This window comes from Bos mutus, chromosome 19, assembly GCF_027580195.1.
Source record: "Bos mutus isolate GX-2022 chromosome 19, NWIPB_WYAK_1.1, whole genome shotgun sequence".
NCBI lineage: Eukaryota > Metazoa > Chordata > Mammalia > Artiodactyla > Bovidae > Bos > Bos mutus.
The window spans coordinates 11,787,976-11,806,572 of NC_091635.1; the positions used below are offsets into that span (position 1 = coordinate 11,787,976).

The 18,597-nt window shown below is 37.4% G+C and overlaps 1 protein-coding gene across 2 annotated transcripts in view; it reads right to left on the reverse strand.

Moving 5' to 3' along the window:
• UBE2G1 (ubiquitin conjugating enzyme E2 G1) overlaps nt 1–18,597 on the reverse strand; it is an 89,982-nt gene that overhangs the window by 27,402 nt on the left and 43,983 nt on the right. For both annotated transcript variants that reach the window (XM_070389251.1, XM_070389250.1), the window contains exon 2: nt 2,094–2,196. In XM_070389251.1, the coding sequence (XP_070245352.1) occupies nt 2,094–2,196 (103 nt within the window). The remainder of the gene's footprint in view (nt 1–2,093; nt 2,197–18,597) is intronic.

Below are 18,597 nucleotides of genomic sequence, written 5' to 3' on the forward strand. Positions count from 1 at the left end.
TCTGTCAAGAAAACAAATTTTCTTATATTCTAAGCCAGCTAAAATCAGATTTCTTTTGCTTATAGCCAGAAGCCTACTAATACAGTGACTAACTCTTCAGTTCTCATTTTAGACATCTCCTCCTCTGGGAAAAATTCCCCAATACACTGAAAACTTGCCACACACCCAGTGAGTTCTCACCATATCCCAATGCCTCCCTCCATCATGGCTGTCCCCAAAGTGTATTAAATAACTACACAATGAGCAGCTTTGCCAACTAAACTGTAACCGCTTTGGAGCAGCACCTATTAAGTGATTTAAGCCCATGTTTGTAGCATCTAGCATAAGAGTGCTCAAAACATTAGGAAACTAAATGAATGAGTAGTGTAAATGCCTACAATGCTTTATTTTTGAAACAATTCTAAATGGGAAGTTGCTAAAAGGGATGGCCAACACTCAATAAATCTTAAACCCACTTCCTGAAGGCTTTATAAAGAATTTCATAACTTCTAGCATGTGAGTTTTAGAAAAGGTCATTCATAAAAAGGAATCATACCCAGGTAAATTTGGATGATTATTATAAGGTCTGTCAACGGCATTAAGTCTTCATTGTTCACAGGATGCTCAAAGTATATTTGGCACTGAGGTTAAACTGTAGCCTGGGTGCAGTCAGTGCTCTCATCAGTAAGGGACAGTGAGGAAGTGGCAGCCAGTCAGCAACTCCAGAGGAGCTGCCACAAACGCTTCTGTTATCCACGCCTCAGATAGACAGTCAGCACTTTTAAAATGTATATGAAATGCCAGAAACAGGTTTTCATTGGTAGGAAGGATGGCCTGTTAATTAGTACAATGAGTATTAAAGTGTCTCTCTTTCATGAAGCTGAAGGGACACAACATGTATACGGACCAGCTAGTAACATTTAGCGGTGCTTGCCACCATCTCATGAAAAAAGTATAAAAATCATGTGAGGTCCTTAGAGACGGGAGGTCAAACCTGGATGCCTCACTTCATTTTCTACTCAGACATTAGTTCAGAAGAACTTCTCTTTTTATCACAAACCAACTTTAAGATCAACAAGATTCTGTCACTGGAATGCTGCTGTGTCTTCCTTGAGTAAACCTTCATGCAATGTGTTTTGATTTAGAAACCCAGAACAGAACCTCATCAGGCTCAGAAGCCAGGCACAAGTATGATTTTGTGTGCAAAACTTGGTAAGAAATTTACTTTCAAATAATATTAAGGTTGTGGGGGAAGACCTCTAGGATGGCTTTCACTGAATACTGTTATCTACCAAACTATCACTGTAGATAGAGTGACTAGATTGAGTTATCTTAGCTTGTAACAATTACCAATGCAAATGTACCATTGGGAAATAAATCAGCAAAAATTTTGATCAGCAATAGTTGTGACAAAACCTAAATCATTTATTTTCAGACCTTAGAAAACCTCCCAATCAATACTACAGCTCAACTGTGTATGTCATATATCAGTTTGCTCTGGTATAGAACTAGCTCTGGATTTTCTCTTCCATCAGGTTGGGGAGGTGCAGAGGGGAGGCAAAGGAGTTACCATTCAGAACATCTAAAATAAAACTCTCATTGTAAAAAAAAAAAAGAAAAAAAGTCTTATGTATCCAAATCCTTGCTGCTTAGTACCATCAAGGACCAAGGTTGAGTGACTAAGAATCTCCCAAGAAAGACCCTACTATCCCTCAGTTGCATGGCTTTGAGAAGGTTGCTGCATTTTTTCCCAACACCTCAACTTCTATAAAAAGCATGCAACTTGTACTAGTCATTGACATCAGACAGTCATGATCCATCTTACAGAACATTAAATATTAGTAAGTTTAAGTTGACCTGCAAACACTTGGAACAGAAAATCAGACTGTGTGTGGTCTCTGAATCTAAAAATGTACTACATATATAAGAAAGTCCATCTTTTCTTTGCTTTTTGATAACACCACACTCTGCTGTCTATCTTTATATCAGTTAATAGTGATTAATTAAGTGATTAACAATCATTCTTATAAACTGGGAAACTTCAGTTTGTCAAAATAGTTTATATTTTAATTATTAAAAGAGTTCCACTTGGATGTCAGTTCCATTATACTTACTAAAGTGTATCTGGAGGACCAATAATAAGCACTTCCCATCGGTAGAGATCATTGTCATCTATTAAACCTGCTGAAAAGCCTTCCACTGGATTTTTGTTGAGCTCTGTGGAAAAAGAATAGTTTTATAACAAAATTTAAGTACATAATCTTCACCCAACATTCATTACAGACCATTAAAAATTCTAAACTATTAAATGAATACACCTGGACCCATTAGCAAAATGCTACCTGATGTCAAAACCTTTCATTTCTATAACACAAGGAGGCAATAGGTAAAGCAAGCTATCCAGAAGATCAACTTCTACCCCCCTTTTACATCTACCCTGGTTTCCAGCAAGGTTCCTACCATTCTAAGTAGCTCTCTGGTGGTATATAGGTATAGTGGGACAGAGAGCTTATTAGAATGCAGTTGTCAGACTCATTCCCCAGAGATTCTGGTTCAGAGGAAAATCAAACCAGTATTTCTGATAATTCTTATGGTATGGTCTTTAGGGTCTTTGGCCTTTCAGAAATACCAATAGAGTGCCTGGTACCTTTTCAATGGAACTTGCTATATAACCAATCTTAATTTATACTAGTAACTATGTATCTGCATGACTAAGTCCTCTGCATTCTTGGGGATACATGTCTGCAGCTGGCGTCCATGTGTGCCCCAACAGACTGAGTTCTCAGAGAAGACAGACTCCCTCTGTCCTGCCTGTGTATGTTGAACCTTTTGCCACAATCTCCAGCATTCAGGAATGGCTTAAGAATAATAGCTGGGGCCTACAGGAACAACACTAGCAACATGAGATCTTCCTCTTCCAGAGACAGTGCGCTAGCATGGATAGAGAATGATGGGGGCTGGGGATAAAAACAAAGGCAGAGAACTAGTGAGGTAGGGGGACGCAGGCCATGAGGGCCCCTGAGAGGAGCAGGTGAGAAAGAGAGCAAAGTCTGAACAGTTCCTGGAGACACGGGGCTTAATAAAGTAATGACCCATCGATGGTGGGCATCATGTTAGGATTTTTAAAAAAGCTTTAACAAGATATAATTGACATTCAGTAAATTGTAGGCATTTAAATTATATAATTTCTTACACATTGATATATATACACAGCTGTGAAGTCATCACCACTGTCATGATTGAGTGTGTGTGTGTTGTGTATAAATATATGAATCACCAACAAGAGGCACTGGTTGGCTCAAACTGAGAAGAGGGGACAAAGCACCCAAGAGAGCAACTGAGAGAGAAGTTGCTAGGTGGCTGAACAGGTTTCTAATTCTCACATAATTCCTGCCATCCTCCTCAAGAAGCTTGGTCTCATGATAAGTAAGTGCAACACAACTCAGAGTGCCATAAAAAACTGAACAAAGTGTGTTATTAACTGAGAAGAAAATATTTAATTTTTTGAGGAATCAGAGGTGTTTATTTCAACAACTAAGATTTAACACCCCAACATGCCAGTGAAACCCAGAGAGAGCCAAAAGTGAAAGTTTATTTACATTTAAACATGAATGGCTTCTTTTCTCAAAATTTGAAGGAAATTCTTTTTTTTAATTTCTAAGTCTAATATTTTTGCCTAACTGGCAAAGCAGACTTTTATAAATAGTTTTAAATCAGTACCGTGTTGCAAAATATAAGAAATGCAGTTTTACTTTTAAACAGCCATTCTAAGACATTCTTTAAATACTGAAAATGCAACGAAGTTGTATTTCAATCTGGTTATTTTGTTTATGAATGCAAACATTCACTGAGTGTCAATATGCTGCAGACATTCCGGAAAAGATCTGCAAGTCCCATTTTTACTGTCAACTGAGGGGCGACTAGAGCACAATCACTATCTGGACAGGAAATTTCTACACTGAGTTATCTCATTTCTAACCTTTCTCTGGACAAACACTAGTATATTACTCAGACCACTTTCTCCAACAATAGCTGTAAGAGTCTTGCAGAGATTTTATAATTTGTCCAGAAATCACCTAGTTATTGAATCTTGCATTAGAAGTCCAGTGGAATTTTATAAACATAGGTGGATAGATTCTTAAATTAGCATATATGGTCAAAACTACCCTTGAAAACTTCCTTATACTTTCCATAAAGTATATTATTGCTTCTCATTATATATTTCATCAATACACAAGTTCTAGAAAAATCTTTTACATGTTCTTTGCATTCTTCTCTTCTACAGGAGTGACTGTGCCTACTGCTTGTTTCATTAAGTAATACAAAAGTAATGCTGAAAGATGTCCATCCATATCGGTTTTGTCATGGTTTTTGCCCCCAGCATGGCTCCTCATAGCCTAGATCCATGGACATTTAACAGATTTAATCTACCTATAGAGGCCAACCATTATCATACTTTTTATGAACGCTCCCTTCAAGGTCCAATTCAAGTACCATATTCCTCCTCCATGAGGCCTTCCCTAAACAATTTACCAAATAATCTTGTCTTCTGCTAAATTCCTATTAATCATACTTATAGTCTGTAGTGCATCCCCTGGCACTTGACTATTAGCTCCTGATTCTCACAGAAGTAAAAAGGCGATTACAATATGTATTAAATGGTCCAACATTAGCACAGGAATTTGGAGGGGCACAAAGAAGGGCACAATACAATCAAAAAGAGACAAAAAGTCTTCTAAAAAGAGAAGAGATATCTGAAATAAGACAAAGGATTTGGGTAGAGTAACAGCAAGGCTTAGACAGAAGAATATATACTACAAAAATCTGAAATATGGAGATCAGCATGGCGGCAGAGGGGTGCAACACACCATGTAGCTGAAGCTAGACAGCATGTCAGGAGGAGGACAGCAAAGGGGCTTTGTAAGCCATGTTAGTTTAGGTTTTACCCAGAGAACAATTTTTGTTTGCGTTTTATTTTGCTTTGTTTTTAAAACAAAGAGGTCATCTCATGAAATTTACATTTTCAAAAACCAATCTCTCAGAATGTGAAAAGTATGTGATAGAGTAAGGCCATGTGATGACAAAGAAGCCAAAAAAGGAAAGGAAGCTATTAAAGTAATCCTGGAAAGTGTATGTTCAGTATATAGTAGTGGGAATAATGATGGAAAACACAGATACATAGGAGGTAGAATCAACCAACCAAGACTGGTGATATAGGGAGTTTAAAAAGTCAATAACAATACATAACTCCTCAAAAAGTTTATAAGCATAGTTACCATATAACCCAGTAATTACACTTCTAGGTATATTCCCAAGAGAAATGAAAACATTTATCCACATAGGAATTTATACTCAAATGTTTTATACTGCAGCATAGTCAAAAAGTAGAATCCAAATGTCCATCAATGAATGAATAAACAAAATATACCATATACATACAATGGAATATAATCGAGCCATAAGAAAAGGAATTAGGTGCTGATACATGCTACAACTAGCTACAACTTCGATTGTGGCATGTTGCTTCTTGATGAACTTCAAGAACATCAAGCTAAGCGAAAGAAACCAGACACATAAGGCCGCATACCGTATGATTCCTTTCATATCTACAAATCCACAGACAGAAAGCAGAACAGGGGGTGGGGGGTGGGCGGTGAGTGCAATTATTTAATTAGTCTGGGAGTTTTTGTGGGGTGATGAAAGTGTTCTGAAACTGAAGAGAGTAACAGTGGTTGTTTGCACAACACTGTGAATACCATTGAACTGTACACTTTAAAATGGCTAGTTTTATGTTATCTGAGTTTCAACTCAACTTTTTAAAATGACAAATAGAGGTTTCTATGCAGAGAAACTGGGTAGAAGTCTATTCTTTTTCTGAAATGGGAATTATAATAAAGATGTGCTGAATTTAGAGGGAGGGAAAGAAACGACAGGTTTGGTTTTATGTACCTATAGGACATAAATACATTGTTTCCAAAAGAAATTTCAGCTAGAGACCTGGGGATTATCAGAATATTGCTGATAACTGAAGCCATAAGACTGATGGTATTACCCAAGGATGAGCCTAAGTGTGAACTGTGGAATCTAACTGAAGGAATTCTAGAGAATACCAATATCAGGGAGATTAAAAAAGAAACAGCTACAAATAAGACAGCAGTAGGAAGAAAACCAGGAAAAAGCTAGATCAAAGAAGCCAAATAAGATGTGTTCCAAGGAGAAAGTTGCCAACAATAAATGCACACTGTTTAGGAAAGAGGAGGCCTAAATTCAGTCTACTGGGTTCAGTTCAAAGAATGGCAAGGCTGCCCTGGGCATAGGTGGTTTCAGTGTAATTGTAAAGCCATGCAGATAACAGTCAATTGACAAAAAGAAGGTGAAGTAACAAATGAAGGTGGAAATTTCCTCCAGAAGTTTGTGATGAAAAGTGTAGTAGCCATATGTAGATGAAATTCCAGCGAAATTCCATTTTTAAATCCCCTTTTTAATGGGAAAGTCCAAGGAAAGATGTTTAAACAGCCTACTACATTTAAATGCTAACAGAGATACCTCATACTGTATTTGAATACAAATACAAGTAAATAATGAAAGTCAGCTGGAAAAAAAAGATGCAGATTTATTTTTTAACATACTTTTAGTTGGAGGTGGCATTCCTAAGCAGAACACAAAACTCAACAGTCAGAACATACTATACAAGGTATTTTAAATTTACCAGGGCAATTAAGTTTAAACACAAATGAGAGACTAGGAGCGTATGTTTACAGCACAATAGGTAAAAGTCTAATATCCCTAATACAGATAGATTTCCTGTTAATCAAAAGAAAGGGGAAACATGCAAAGGGTAAAAATACAATGAGGGGAAATGGAAATTGCTAACATACACAAAAATCTAGCCTGCTTAAGACAAATATTTAAACCAAGAACTGTATATGCCTGGGTTTTTACTTAGATTCCTAAGATATTACAGAGAAGTTTTGAATGTGAAAAAGATAATGATACTTTTTTTCTGGATGCTACCTGGACATGAGTAAAGTTGGAAACAGCTAGAAAGAGCTCTCTTTTTCTCATATCATGAATGCTCAGACAAAATTTTAAAGTTCTAAAGCAGGCAAAACTAATGAGTAACATTAGAAGTCAGGACAACAGTCACATTTTCTTCTTTTTCTTTCAATGGGGAATGAGTGGTATACGGAAAGAAGAAAGAAAGAGATTCTGGGATGCTAGTAATGGCATGCTGTACATAATATTTATGCATTTTTCTTTGTGCATATTATACTTCAATTTCTAAAACTCAATAATCCCAAAGTATTGCTGATTGCTAAATGAGAGTTATGTATGCATGCTGTGAATCTGAAAATCACTGAGGGTCTATAAACCGTGAATTAAAAATGAAATCAAGGACAAGGTAATGTCCTTGAGAATAACGATTTAGATAGGTATAAGTAGTGGAAAATAAAGTATGAGCAGGCTTGCTATGATATAATCATTATTCAAGAATAAAAGAGAAAAAGGAAAACACATGAAAAGTAAAAACTCTTCAATCCTAAATTTGAATCAAAAGTATCCATATGAACCCACAATAAAGCTTTAAAAATGCAGAGCTCTGTCCACTAAAAAAATCAAGAAAAATGACCAACTTTGCAGCAATGAGTGTCTCTAGCGCCCAGAATATAGTCTCCATATATGCTGCTGCTGCTGCTATGTCACTTCAGTCATGTCCAACTCTGTGCGACCCCATAGACAGCAGCCCACTTGGCTCCTCTGTCCCTGGGATTCTCCAGGCAAGAATACTGGAGTGGGTTGCCATTTCCTTCTCCAATGCATGAAAGTGAAAAGTGAAAGTGAAGTCGCTCAGTCGTGCCTGACTCTTAAGAGACCCCATGAACTGCAGCCCACCAGGCTCCTCCATCCATGGGATTTTCCAGGCAAGAGTACTGGAGTGGGGTGCCATTGCCTTCTCCGTTCCATATATGAGCTACACTTAAATGGAGCAGGGCTCTTCATAAAAATGGGTGATTCCAGGTCTGGGGCAGGAAGTGTTCTAGGCTCAACTTTCATAACAGATAAAACCGAAGCTATCAAGTAATTCCATGGTCATGTTAAAAGAACTCAGACAACTTGAAGAGACTTCCACTGGCCCACAGGGGACAATTTGAGTATCAACAGTTAATAACCACTAAGGACTGAAACATATGTTTCAACCCATGAGTTTATAAACTGATACAAGAAACAACAAATTGACTGATCCCAGTACAGGATGCTAGTAAACCATTTTGTTATTTTGAAAACCACTTTTTTTTTTTCCTCCTTTAAAAAAAACAAAACAAAACAAAAACACAAGATTTAGTCTTCCTTTTCTATACAAATAGCATTGTCAGGAAATCAAACAGTAACTACTATTTGATCAAATGAGGTATCTCTCCCTACAGAGACAGTCCAGTTGAAAAATGAAAACTTACTGAAACCTTGCCATTTTGTCATTTTAACCTAGGCATTTTAGAAAGGACAAGCAGACATTAACATGCCTCCTGATAAATACACCACCACTTATGAAGTGATCTCACCTGACTCACAAACCAGAACCCCTAGACACAATTACCAATTTACAGAAAACACGGAGAAATATATTTAATATTCCCAAGATACAATTAGTAAAATCTATACTTTGGGAAATTCTAAAAGGCAAGGTCTAGAATCCTCAATAAGTATACTGCAAGGAGCAACAACAGAGAAGACTGAATTCAGACTTTTAAAAAATGTATGACACATGCACAAATTTAGAGGCTAACTACATCTAACAATATTAAACTATTTTTAATTTTTTCAAGTGTGGTCATGCCACATGGTTTTTTACTCCCACTTTTTTAGGAGGTACATAAATCTTTAAAGTTACTGAAACATTTACAGACAAATGATGATGATGTTTGGGTTGTGCTTCAAAATCACAAGGGAGTGGGCAGAGACAGATAAAACAAGACTGGTTGTGACCGAGCAACTGTTGAGTCTAGGTAAGCACATGCAGGTTCATTGTACAGTCAGTCAACTTTGGTGTTATTATATTCTTAAATTTTTTTTCTCCATAAAAGTTTTTTTTTCAAATGCTAAAAAGACAGTTTTAATGTAGTCTAAAATAATGGTTTACAATATTTGGTCAACCATGTGAAAATAAACCTTCACTGGGCTTTATCAAAAATACAAGGTATCTCAGGATAACAACATTCAAAGGCTCAAGTGTATGTCATTTTATACTTGGCTATTAAGAAAAAATAACCTACTTTAATCGTAAATACACTTTGCCAAGACCAACAGTTGACTAAGTTAAGTTACAAAGCCAAACATATTTATAGCACAGCAATGACTTTCCTTTGTGTCTTGATGGTTGTGGTCTTCTGCTCCTGGGAATGTGCATTCCTGTCAAGGTTATTTATGTAACACACAGCTGGTTGTAAGGTGCATATCTGCAAAGTGACTATTTTTACACTGGCTTTCTTTCAAACTGTTGAAGTCTCAGATAGAACCTTTTATCCAGACACTATCCAATTACTCCTAAGCACTGAGATGGTTTGTCAAAATAATTTTGACCTCATTATTACATGAATAAATTGCCACATTACTTTAAAACACATATATCGCCAGAAAGCTAGTTACCAGAATTAACTGGGAAAATATCCCTGGTCTTACAAACTTCCATTAAGTAATCAATACTGAAAAAAGTAGTGTTATCAGCAAACAACCAATGGTTTGCTCATATTTCCTCTAAAGATTTTATAAATGCATCAATTAAATCAACAGATTTCTGGTAAACTTTAAAGTTTGCTTAAAATCAGAATTTTTTTCTTTACACTATATGTCCAAGGCTAGGGCTGGATAAGGCAAGCTGATTTCCTAATCGAAAACATTTTCAGCCTAGATGAATTTCTTTTACTGTGCCTCAAGCACATAAGGAATATGAAGCAGAGGAGCAGAAGAGTCCGGAGATCCTATCTTGCAAATATTTGGCAATATGCTTCTGAAAGGATTTGCTGGGCAGAATTCCGGACCACACTCCTAAAACAGCACTTCGGGAAGTTCTGCTACCTGCAATGTTTCACCTTGCTTACATCCTCTTCAAACACTTATTATCTAAGGGCTCTTCAACAGTAGGCCCTAAATATGGTGTTGCTTGTGCTTAAGTACAGCAGCTGTCTCATATGTCCCTGCCAAGATTTAGTATGGCAGGAATTCCCCCAGGGCATAAATTGTTAGGCCCTGACACTACAACTACAGTCTACTGTTTTATATAAACTTCTCATTTATTTTTTAGAAATAAGTTGATAAAGACACGATGCAGAGGTGGGAGGAGAGGCATGTGAATTTCATCTCACAAGAGAAAACATGGGCCACAGTTTGGGCGCAGAGCACGGTCCTATGTCAGTAACACCTGGGTTCGAATGCCAACTCTCTCACTATCCTTAGCGTCTTAAACACGTCATGACTCTTTTTTGATGTCCTTTTGCTCGTCAGTAAAGTACAGTAAATCCCATGGCAGTGCTGCAGGACAGAGGAGCAATACTGCAAGACCATCCACCTTAGAGTACAATGAATGTCAAGTGTCTGTTATTCTCCTTTAAAATTGCTCATTAGACTCGGCGATAAAATGAATACAGTCTTCTTCAGAATCTCAAGAACAAGCCATACTTTAAGTACTTCTTTTGGGAAATACTACCTTCCCCTGAATATCACACACAACTACTTGTTTTGCTGTTGCTTGTTCTGTACCAGTTTATTCTGTACACAGTACCGCTGGGACACACAAGTGAGTGAAGGAATACCTGACACGCCAAGAGAATAAGATCTTGCTGAGAATTTTTCAAACTGGCATTAAACAAAAGGAACTCCAATCCATGGGGTAGGCCCACAGCTCAGATCTCAAGGAGAAAGCAGATACGCGAAAATGAACAAAAGCAAGCAACAAGGAGAAAGGTCCTAACAGAATTCTAGTTCCTTAAACCTGGTACCACTCCTGCCCTCTTCCATAAATTAAGCATCAAATTTCCTGTTTAGTCCAAACTTCAGTTCAGTTGCTCAGTCGTGTCTGACTCTTTGCGACCCCCTGGACTGCAGCACGCCAGGCTTCCCTGTCCATCACCAACTGCCAGAGCTTGCTCAAACTCATGTCCATTGAGTTGGTGATGCCATCCAACCATCTCATCCTGTTGTCCCCTTCTCCTCCTGCCTTCAATCTTTCCCAGCATCAGGGTCTTTTCCAGTGAGTCAGTTCTCCATATAAGGTGGCCAAAGTATTGCAGCTTCAGCTTCACCATCAGTCCTTCCAATGAATTTTCAAGGACTGATTCCCTTTAGGATTGAATGGCTGGATCTCCTCGCAGTCCATTCTCAAGTCTTCTCCAACACCACAGGTCAAAAGCATCAATTCTTTGGCACTCAGCTTTATGTCTAAACTTACTTTATGTCTAAAACACTGTCTAAACTTATCCTAGTTCAATTCCTCTTGCTAAGAGTACCCTTTTCTCTATTCAGAGAGTCATATTTTTAAGCTTACATCCCAGTTGGTCTCTAGGCAGTTTCGCCTCTAATACTTTCTGTATAGCAGTAGTTCCTAGCTTTCCTTTACTCTCTCAAACCACATTACACAGAGGTTACAAACATTCTCAGCAGAGCTGGTAAGGTGTGATCACCCCCAGAGGTAGATGAATGGGGTAATCTGTTCACTCTGCCACCAGCTGAGGGTGAGAATCATTAACTACTTCACTTCATGTTGATTTCCTTAAGTACTACTCAAAATTAAATTAAGGTTTCTGACAGTTCCTATCACCTTATCTATGTGTTTTGTGTAAAACTAGGTAAACTGCTCTGCTTCATATATCAATACATGGGATGTATATATATGTATTGTTTCTCCCCTCATCCTGGCTTATCAATAAGTCAATGGGTTATACTAAAAGGGACTCAAAACTATTTAGAGGTTTTCAGAATTTTCTTCTCTCAGCTTTAGAACCCTTTCAGGAATTCTTTCTGGCAGTAAAAAACATGTTTGTAGTAACACAGATCAATCATATTTATAATAGTATCTGAGTTTTTGGTTTTTTTTTTTAGTCAAATGCAACCAACTTAAATTAAAAATTTATGCCACATAGTACAGAAAATGAGGTATCGTTTTATACCTTAGTCACTCAAGTATGCTACGAACATCAGACAGTTTCTACCCCCTTCATTCATTTATAATACTGCCAAAAACACTTCTGTACTGTCCTGTACATCTGTGGAGGTACTACCTAGAATCCAAGCTCCTGTAAGTTGAATTGTGAGTCAAAGGAACATACATATCATCCATCAAAAGTTCAATTTGTATTTCCAGAAACACTATAGGTATATATTTCTCTACAGCCTTGGATATTATCCTTTTCCTGTTGACAACTCCCTACATGCATTACCTACTTGTATTTTTTGCCCTTTTTTTTTTTTTACATTAAGTGATTCAGCTTTTTTCTTATTGATTTGGGTGAGTTTTATAAGCATTATGGCAGTTATACTGCCATTTTTGTTTTAAAATGTTCTTGTGTTACCTCTTTAAATTCTCATTTAAGAATAAGTTCAAAGAGTGCAAGTTTTTTAAAAAATCAATCTTTTTCATAGCTCTTTGGTTTGTCTTGCTTAGAAAAAAGCCTAACTCCCTCAAGCCCAGACTAAAATAATATTCTCGATAGGTTTTACTTTATGATTTTATCTTTAATTTCAATTCTTGGCCAACTGTTTGACCATGGTTCCTCCTGTGTAAAGTGAGGATAACACTGTCTACACTTCAGAAGGTCTGTCTGAGGAACATATTCACGCACACGGTACACCTGGCACACTGTAAGTCAGCACTCAGAAACTATCCCGGTCCTTTTATAATTCATGTAAACATAAACACATAAATCATCTTCCCCTCCACCTATCCCCAGTATGATAAACCAGTTGTTCCAAGGCATTTTATCAAATAATCCACTTTTCCCCCAAGAGTTAAAGGTCAGTGAAATCTAAATTCACTGCTTCTTTCCACTATGGCACTGAATTCTGACTTTGGTTTCATGTTTGTATATAACAGCATTTCCTTATAAAGTGTTTGACTCACCTTAAAATCTACCAAGAAAAGAAAAGCACCCAAATTGATAGTTCCATTCTTTTATTTGTTATACACATAGATAAATTTCTAAATTGGCTACAGAACACATAGAAAGAAAGCATGCCAATATTAAAAATTAAACTCCCTACATTTCTCCAAATTTTCTATAATACTGATTTTTATGATTTGGAAAGCTTGTTTTAGGTAAAGAGAAAATAAGAGTTTATTGGCAATGAGCCTTTTCTTTAATAAAAGTAAACTTTGCCTACACGTTCACAAAAGTATTTCAAAGTCTCCAGTCATTTGTGAATGGCAGGAGATAAAGAATCTGGCTGCAAGGCAGAAGGCACAAGAGATTCGGGTTTGATCCCTGGGTCAGGAAGATCCCCTAGAGAAGCAAATGGCAATCCAATCTGGTACTCTTGCCTGAGAAATCCCATGGACAGAAAAGCCTGGAGGGGTACAGTCCATGGGGTCACAAAAGAGTCAGACACGACTGAGCGAGCTTATGATAGAAACTTAAAAAACAAAAATTAAATAAAACTCAGATAAAATGACTGAGAGACAGTAAAACAGACTATTTCTAACTGCATGAAGAACACATCCCTAAAACAATACAAGGAACAAGTGGACTTAGTCAGGAAAAAAAAAAACAACAAAAACGGACTTAAACCCAGAAAATGAAAAAGAAAGAAGCACCAAGACTATAAGTAGATGGTCCATCTAGATGGAAAGTTTAAGTAGTTATTAAAGCAATCTAAGGAAAGAGCTGACCTCTAAGGAATAGAAAATGTTTCCTATGCTAACTAATGGTTTGACTTAACTGCATCCCAATGGCTTGCAAAGAATGACAGAAAACAATTTCTTAGAGAAATGAGATGCAGTGACATACGCCATCTGATGAAGGTTAGAAGAATACACTAACTGAACCATGTGGTGTCCCCTTGCCATCTCATTTCCAGGATAAACTCTAAACACAAAGTTACAAGACTGTGTGATATTTAGGGCCAAATGCATCTGATACTTACAACAGTCAAACTCTCATCATTTACTTAAGTAAGAAGCTAATGATTCATTATACAGATCTTATTATATGCTAGCATGCAAAAGTCAAACATTCTCTTGCTGTGTCCTTAATTCTGTCACATTAAAAATAAAAAATCTACATATCGGTGTATTATCAACCTGAATGACTGATAGCTTAATCAAATTTAGTTTTTAATTATGAAAATTCATATCCATCTTGTGCTTACTTGTACTCTAAGAAGAAAATCCTTTCATAGTCTTCCTCATAAATGAAGAACAGGTAAGCACAAGAAGTATGAAGTCCTAACCACTGGACCAGCCCTAACCTGGTTTGTTTTTAAGGGTAAAGGATGGAAGCCAAATTTTTTCAAATGCATTTTCAACATATATTATTAGTGATCCACAATCATGGGACTGTTTCCTCCTTAATGTATTAGAAGACATTGGCATCTATAACCGGGATTGGTCCAGAGTATTTCTGTGTGCTGTCAGATTTTGATATTGGACATAGGCTCAAAATGAATCAGAAAGCTTTACCATTTTTACAATAGCGTAACTAAAATAAAGAGGGATATGTACCAGAATCGGAGAAGGCAGTGGCACCCCACTCCAGTACTCTTGCCTGGAAAATCCCATGGACAGAGGAGCCTGGTAGGCCGCAGTCCATGGGGTCGCTAAGAGTCGGACACGACTGAGCGACTTCACTTTCACTTTTCACTTTCATGCATTGGAGAAGGAAAGGGCAACCCACTCCAGTGTTCTTGCCTGGAGAATCCCAGGGACGGCGGAGCCTGGTGGGCTGCCGTCTATGGGGTCGCACAGAGTCGGACACGACTGAAGCGACTTAGCAGCAGCAGCAGCACATAAGTAGATTTACATTACAGACACAAAAACAGCAATGCACAAAGTAAAAACTGGAATTGTTAACATAAATGTAAGATGTTCTAACTCACAAATGCATATTAAAAAGCGTGATTTCTGATTCTTCTATGTCCTCTAAGTAGGCCCAATCCCTCGCCCCATACCCTTGCCATAGGGGAAAAAAATAAATCTAAGCAGCAGGCTATTCCAGTTCCATTCCAAGCTTTCTTCCAGAAAGGAGAACAACAGGTGGGTTATGTAGAAGCAGCAGTGATAAATTGCTATTAATCCACTTTCTGGTATATCTCACCATCATGCCTTAAACACCTCCTCAAACCTTTACCTAAGATGTGCTCTTTGCAACCCCATGGACTGTAGCCCACCAGGTTCCTCTGTCCATGGGATTTTCCAGACAAGAATACTGGAGCAGGTTGCCATTTCCTACTCCAAGGGATCTTCCCAACCCTGGGATCAAACCCACGTCTCTTGCACCTCCTGCACTGGCAAGCGGATTCTTTACCACTGTGCCACTTAGGAAGCCCCAGATCCTCCTATAAACCCCACCAAATCAGGGATGTAAATTAACCTTCTCATCTGTGCTCCCTAGTATTTTTCTATTAGTGAATTTGCCCCATTTCAGATATGAATTCTGTTTGTCCTTATCACTCAAATGTAATTTCAGAGGTTCAAAGGGAGCCATTTATTTGGGGGAGGGAAGAAACAAAAACTTCTACAAAAAAAGCTAAAGCATATGAACCCTGAGTATAAACCATGTAGTTTTAAATAAGAACCATACTAAACATAGTTAATAATTGTTAAGTATTTATCATTACAGTTTGCCAAAATGACATTTAAATCTAGGCTATCCAACTGGATACACAACCACACTTGACTTTGATTATGTAAAGAGCTTGGTGTTTTGACAAGTAGTGATTAGTGTTCCAACCAGATCAAGTTACTCTGTTTCAAAATAGCTTCAATTCTTATTACATTATGACTCAGCTCTAATAGGCACTGCTTTCTAGCTACATTACTCTTAATCCCATTCCCTCTTAATCCTGGACAAAACAAACTACAAATTTAGTATTTTCAGATTTAGACACTCGAAGATTCCCTACTCTCCCTACACCACCAGGCTCTAGGAAATCCTGTCCTATTGTGTCCCCAGGGCTCCAATTCCCTGCATACACACCCCCAGTGCAGTATTCTTCCTAGTACACCCTGGGAAACACAGTTCTGTTTTCTGACTTCAGCTGACAGAATCACTTGATTGGCCATGCTTTAGTTTAATTGTTTTTAAAACTTTACACAACTATTTCTTCACCGAGGTAGTAGCTACACCTTGCTTTATAACAACCCTTTAAAGCAAACATGTTTTATATTGCATACATCACACACAAAATACACTGTTCTATAGATGTGCCTATACAGTTTAAGAATAAAAAAGACAAACATTAGAAACAGATTGAGAACTTTTAAATTTCAAAAAGAGAGAAACCTATGGACAACTGAATCTTTTCCTCAAACAATCTTAAAGAAGAACAAAGTTCCTGGAGGACTCCTATTTTCTAATTTCAAAACTTATTACAAAGCTGTCATAATCAAAACAGTGCGGTGCTGGCATAAAAACACAAAGAGATCAACAGAATAAAATAAGAGCTCAGGTAAAAAAAACCCTGGCATACATAGTCAAATGATTTTCGCCAAGGGTGTCAAGACCATTCAATGCGGAAAGGGCAGTCTTTCCAACCAATGGTGTTGGGGAAAACTGGATATCCACATGCAGAAAAATGAAACTGGACTCTTTCCACACATCAGATGCAAAAATTAATTCAAAATGAATCACAGACCTAAAGCTAAAACTCTAAAATTCTTAGGAGAAAACACAGAGGGAAATCTTTATGACATTAGATTTGGCAACAAAATTACTTGGATAATAAAACCAAAATGAAAGGGAACACCAACATGTAGTATATACATACACTGGAGTATCAGCCTTAAAAAAAAAGAAATTCTGAAAATATGCTACAATACAGATGAATCTGGAAAAGATCAAGGTGAGACAAGCCAGACACAAAAGGACAGATTATTTGTGATTCTTACAAGGTTTCTGGAGTAGTCAAACTCATAGAGACAGAAAGTAAAATGGTGGTTACTAGGGGCCAGTGGAAGGCCAAGAATGGGTTAAACTATTTAGTGGGTACAGAGTTTTTTCAATTGGAGATGATGAAAAGGTTTTGGAAACAGTGGTGATGGTAACTAAACAGTGTGCATAAACTTAATGCCACTGAACTATACACTTAAAAATGGTTTTAATGATCAATTTTATGTTATGTGCATTTTATCACAACACAAAAAAGTCCAAATATACAAATGAGATCAATGTGGAACACCTCAAATAGAAACAGTCATCCTCTTAACCACTTTGTATGACAGATCCCTATGTACACATTGAGGATATCATTGTTCTTAATCACTCTCACATCTTGGATGTGATCCACACTCAATGAAGGAACCATTAACAACCAATCATGGAACCCAAATTTTCTTAATACAGTATTCAGGAGTCACTCCAGCCAAAAAAACACAAGATGAAAGACATCTGCTATCCTTGCCTTAATATGTGGCCTTTGGAAACCAATCTGCCCTGCTTTGCCTTTGTGTGAACCCCTTCTCCCTTGTTTTCTGTGAAGCTTCTCCTCAATGAAGGGCCATTTCAGTCTGCGTGAGGTTCAAGTAAGCCAAAACCCTCATTCTCACTGTTAACAACATGTATATGAAAAACAACTCCAAATGGATCACAAAACAGACTTCGTAGGTTTGTGAGGGATATCAAATTGCAAGTCATCATTTTTATGGAGTGGGAACTTGAGGCCTAGACTAGAAAAGTAACGGCTAGTCTGGTTCTCCCAACTGAGAACTAGAACAGGAAGATAAACTAGTCTTCATTTAAATAAAAAAAAAAAAAATAGAAATACTTTTCACAAATTATTTAAATAAATATACACATTGCAACTATTTTATGTTCTTCAAAATACTGATATACTGATTTTTTGTTTTGGGGGCAAAGCACTTTAGTACCTTACACATATCAAAAAGCTCTGATGGGCATAATAAATGCCAAGAGAATTAACAAATATTTAGCTAACAAGAGTACAGTAAAGCTAAAGATTGTGATCTGAATTCAATGCCTTGTACCCAGACTACTGGAGAGAGGGGAAGAGGATGGAACAAGATGAAAGGATGCTTCTTTGCTTCCAATTTCATTCCTCTACGTCACTGGCTCCCCGCCCCAACCACCACCTTCTGCTACAGTTATCTGCTTGAGGTAAAGAATCTGAGTCAACTCTGAAACCAGTAATATATTTACTCAAATTTATAAAGGAAATCTAAGCACCTATGTGAAAAACTAGAATTTAACTAAACTTTTCCAAAACATAGTCTAAACAAAAAATTATGTGATTGCCACTGGGTGGGCTGCAAAAGTGAAGGTCGCTCAGTCATGTCCGACTCTTTATGACCTCATGGACTATACAGTCCATGGAATTCTCCATGCCTGAATACTGGAGTGGGTAGCAGTTCCCTTCTCCAGGGGATCTTCCCAACTCAAGGATCAAACCCAGGTCTCC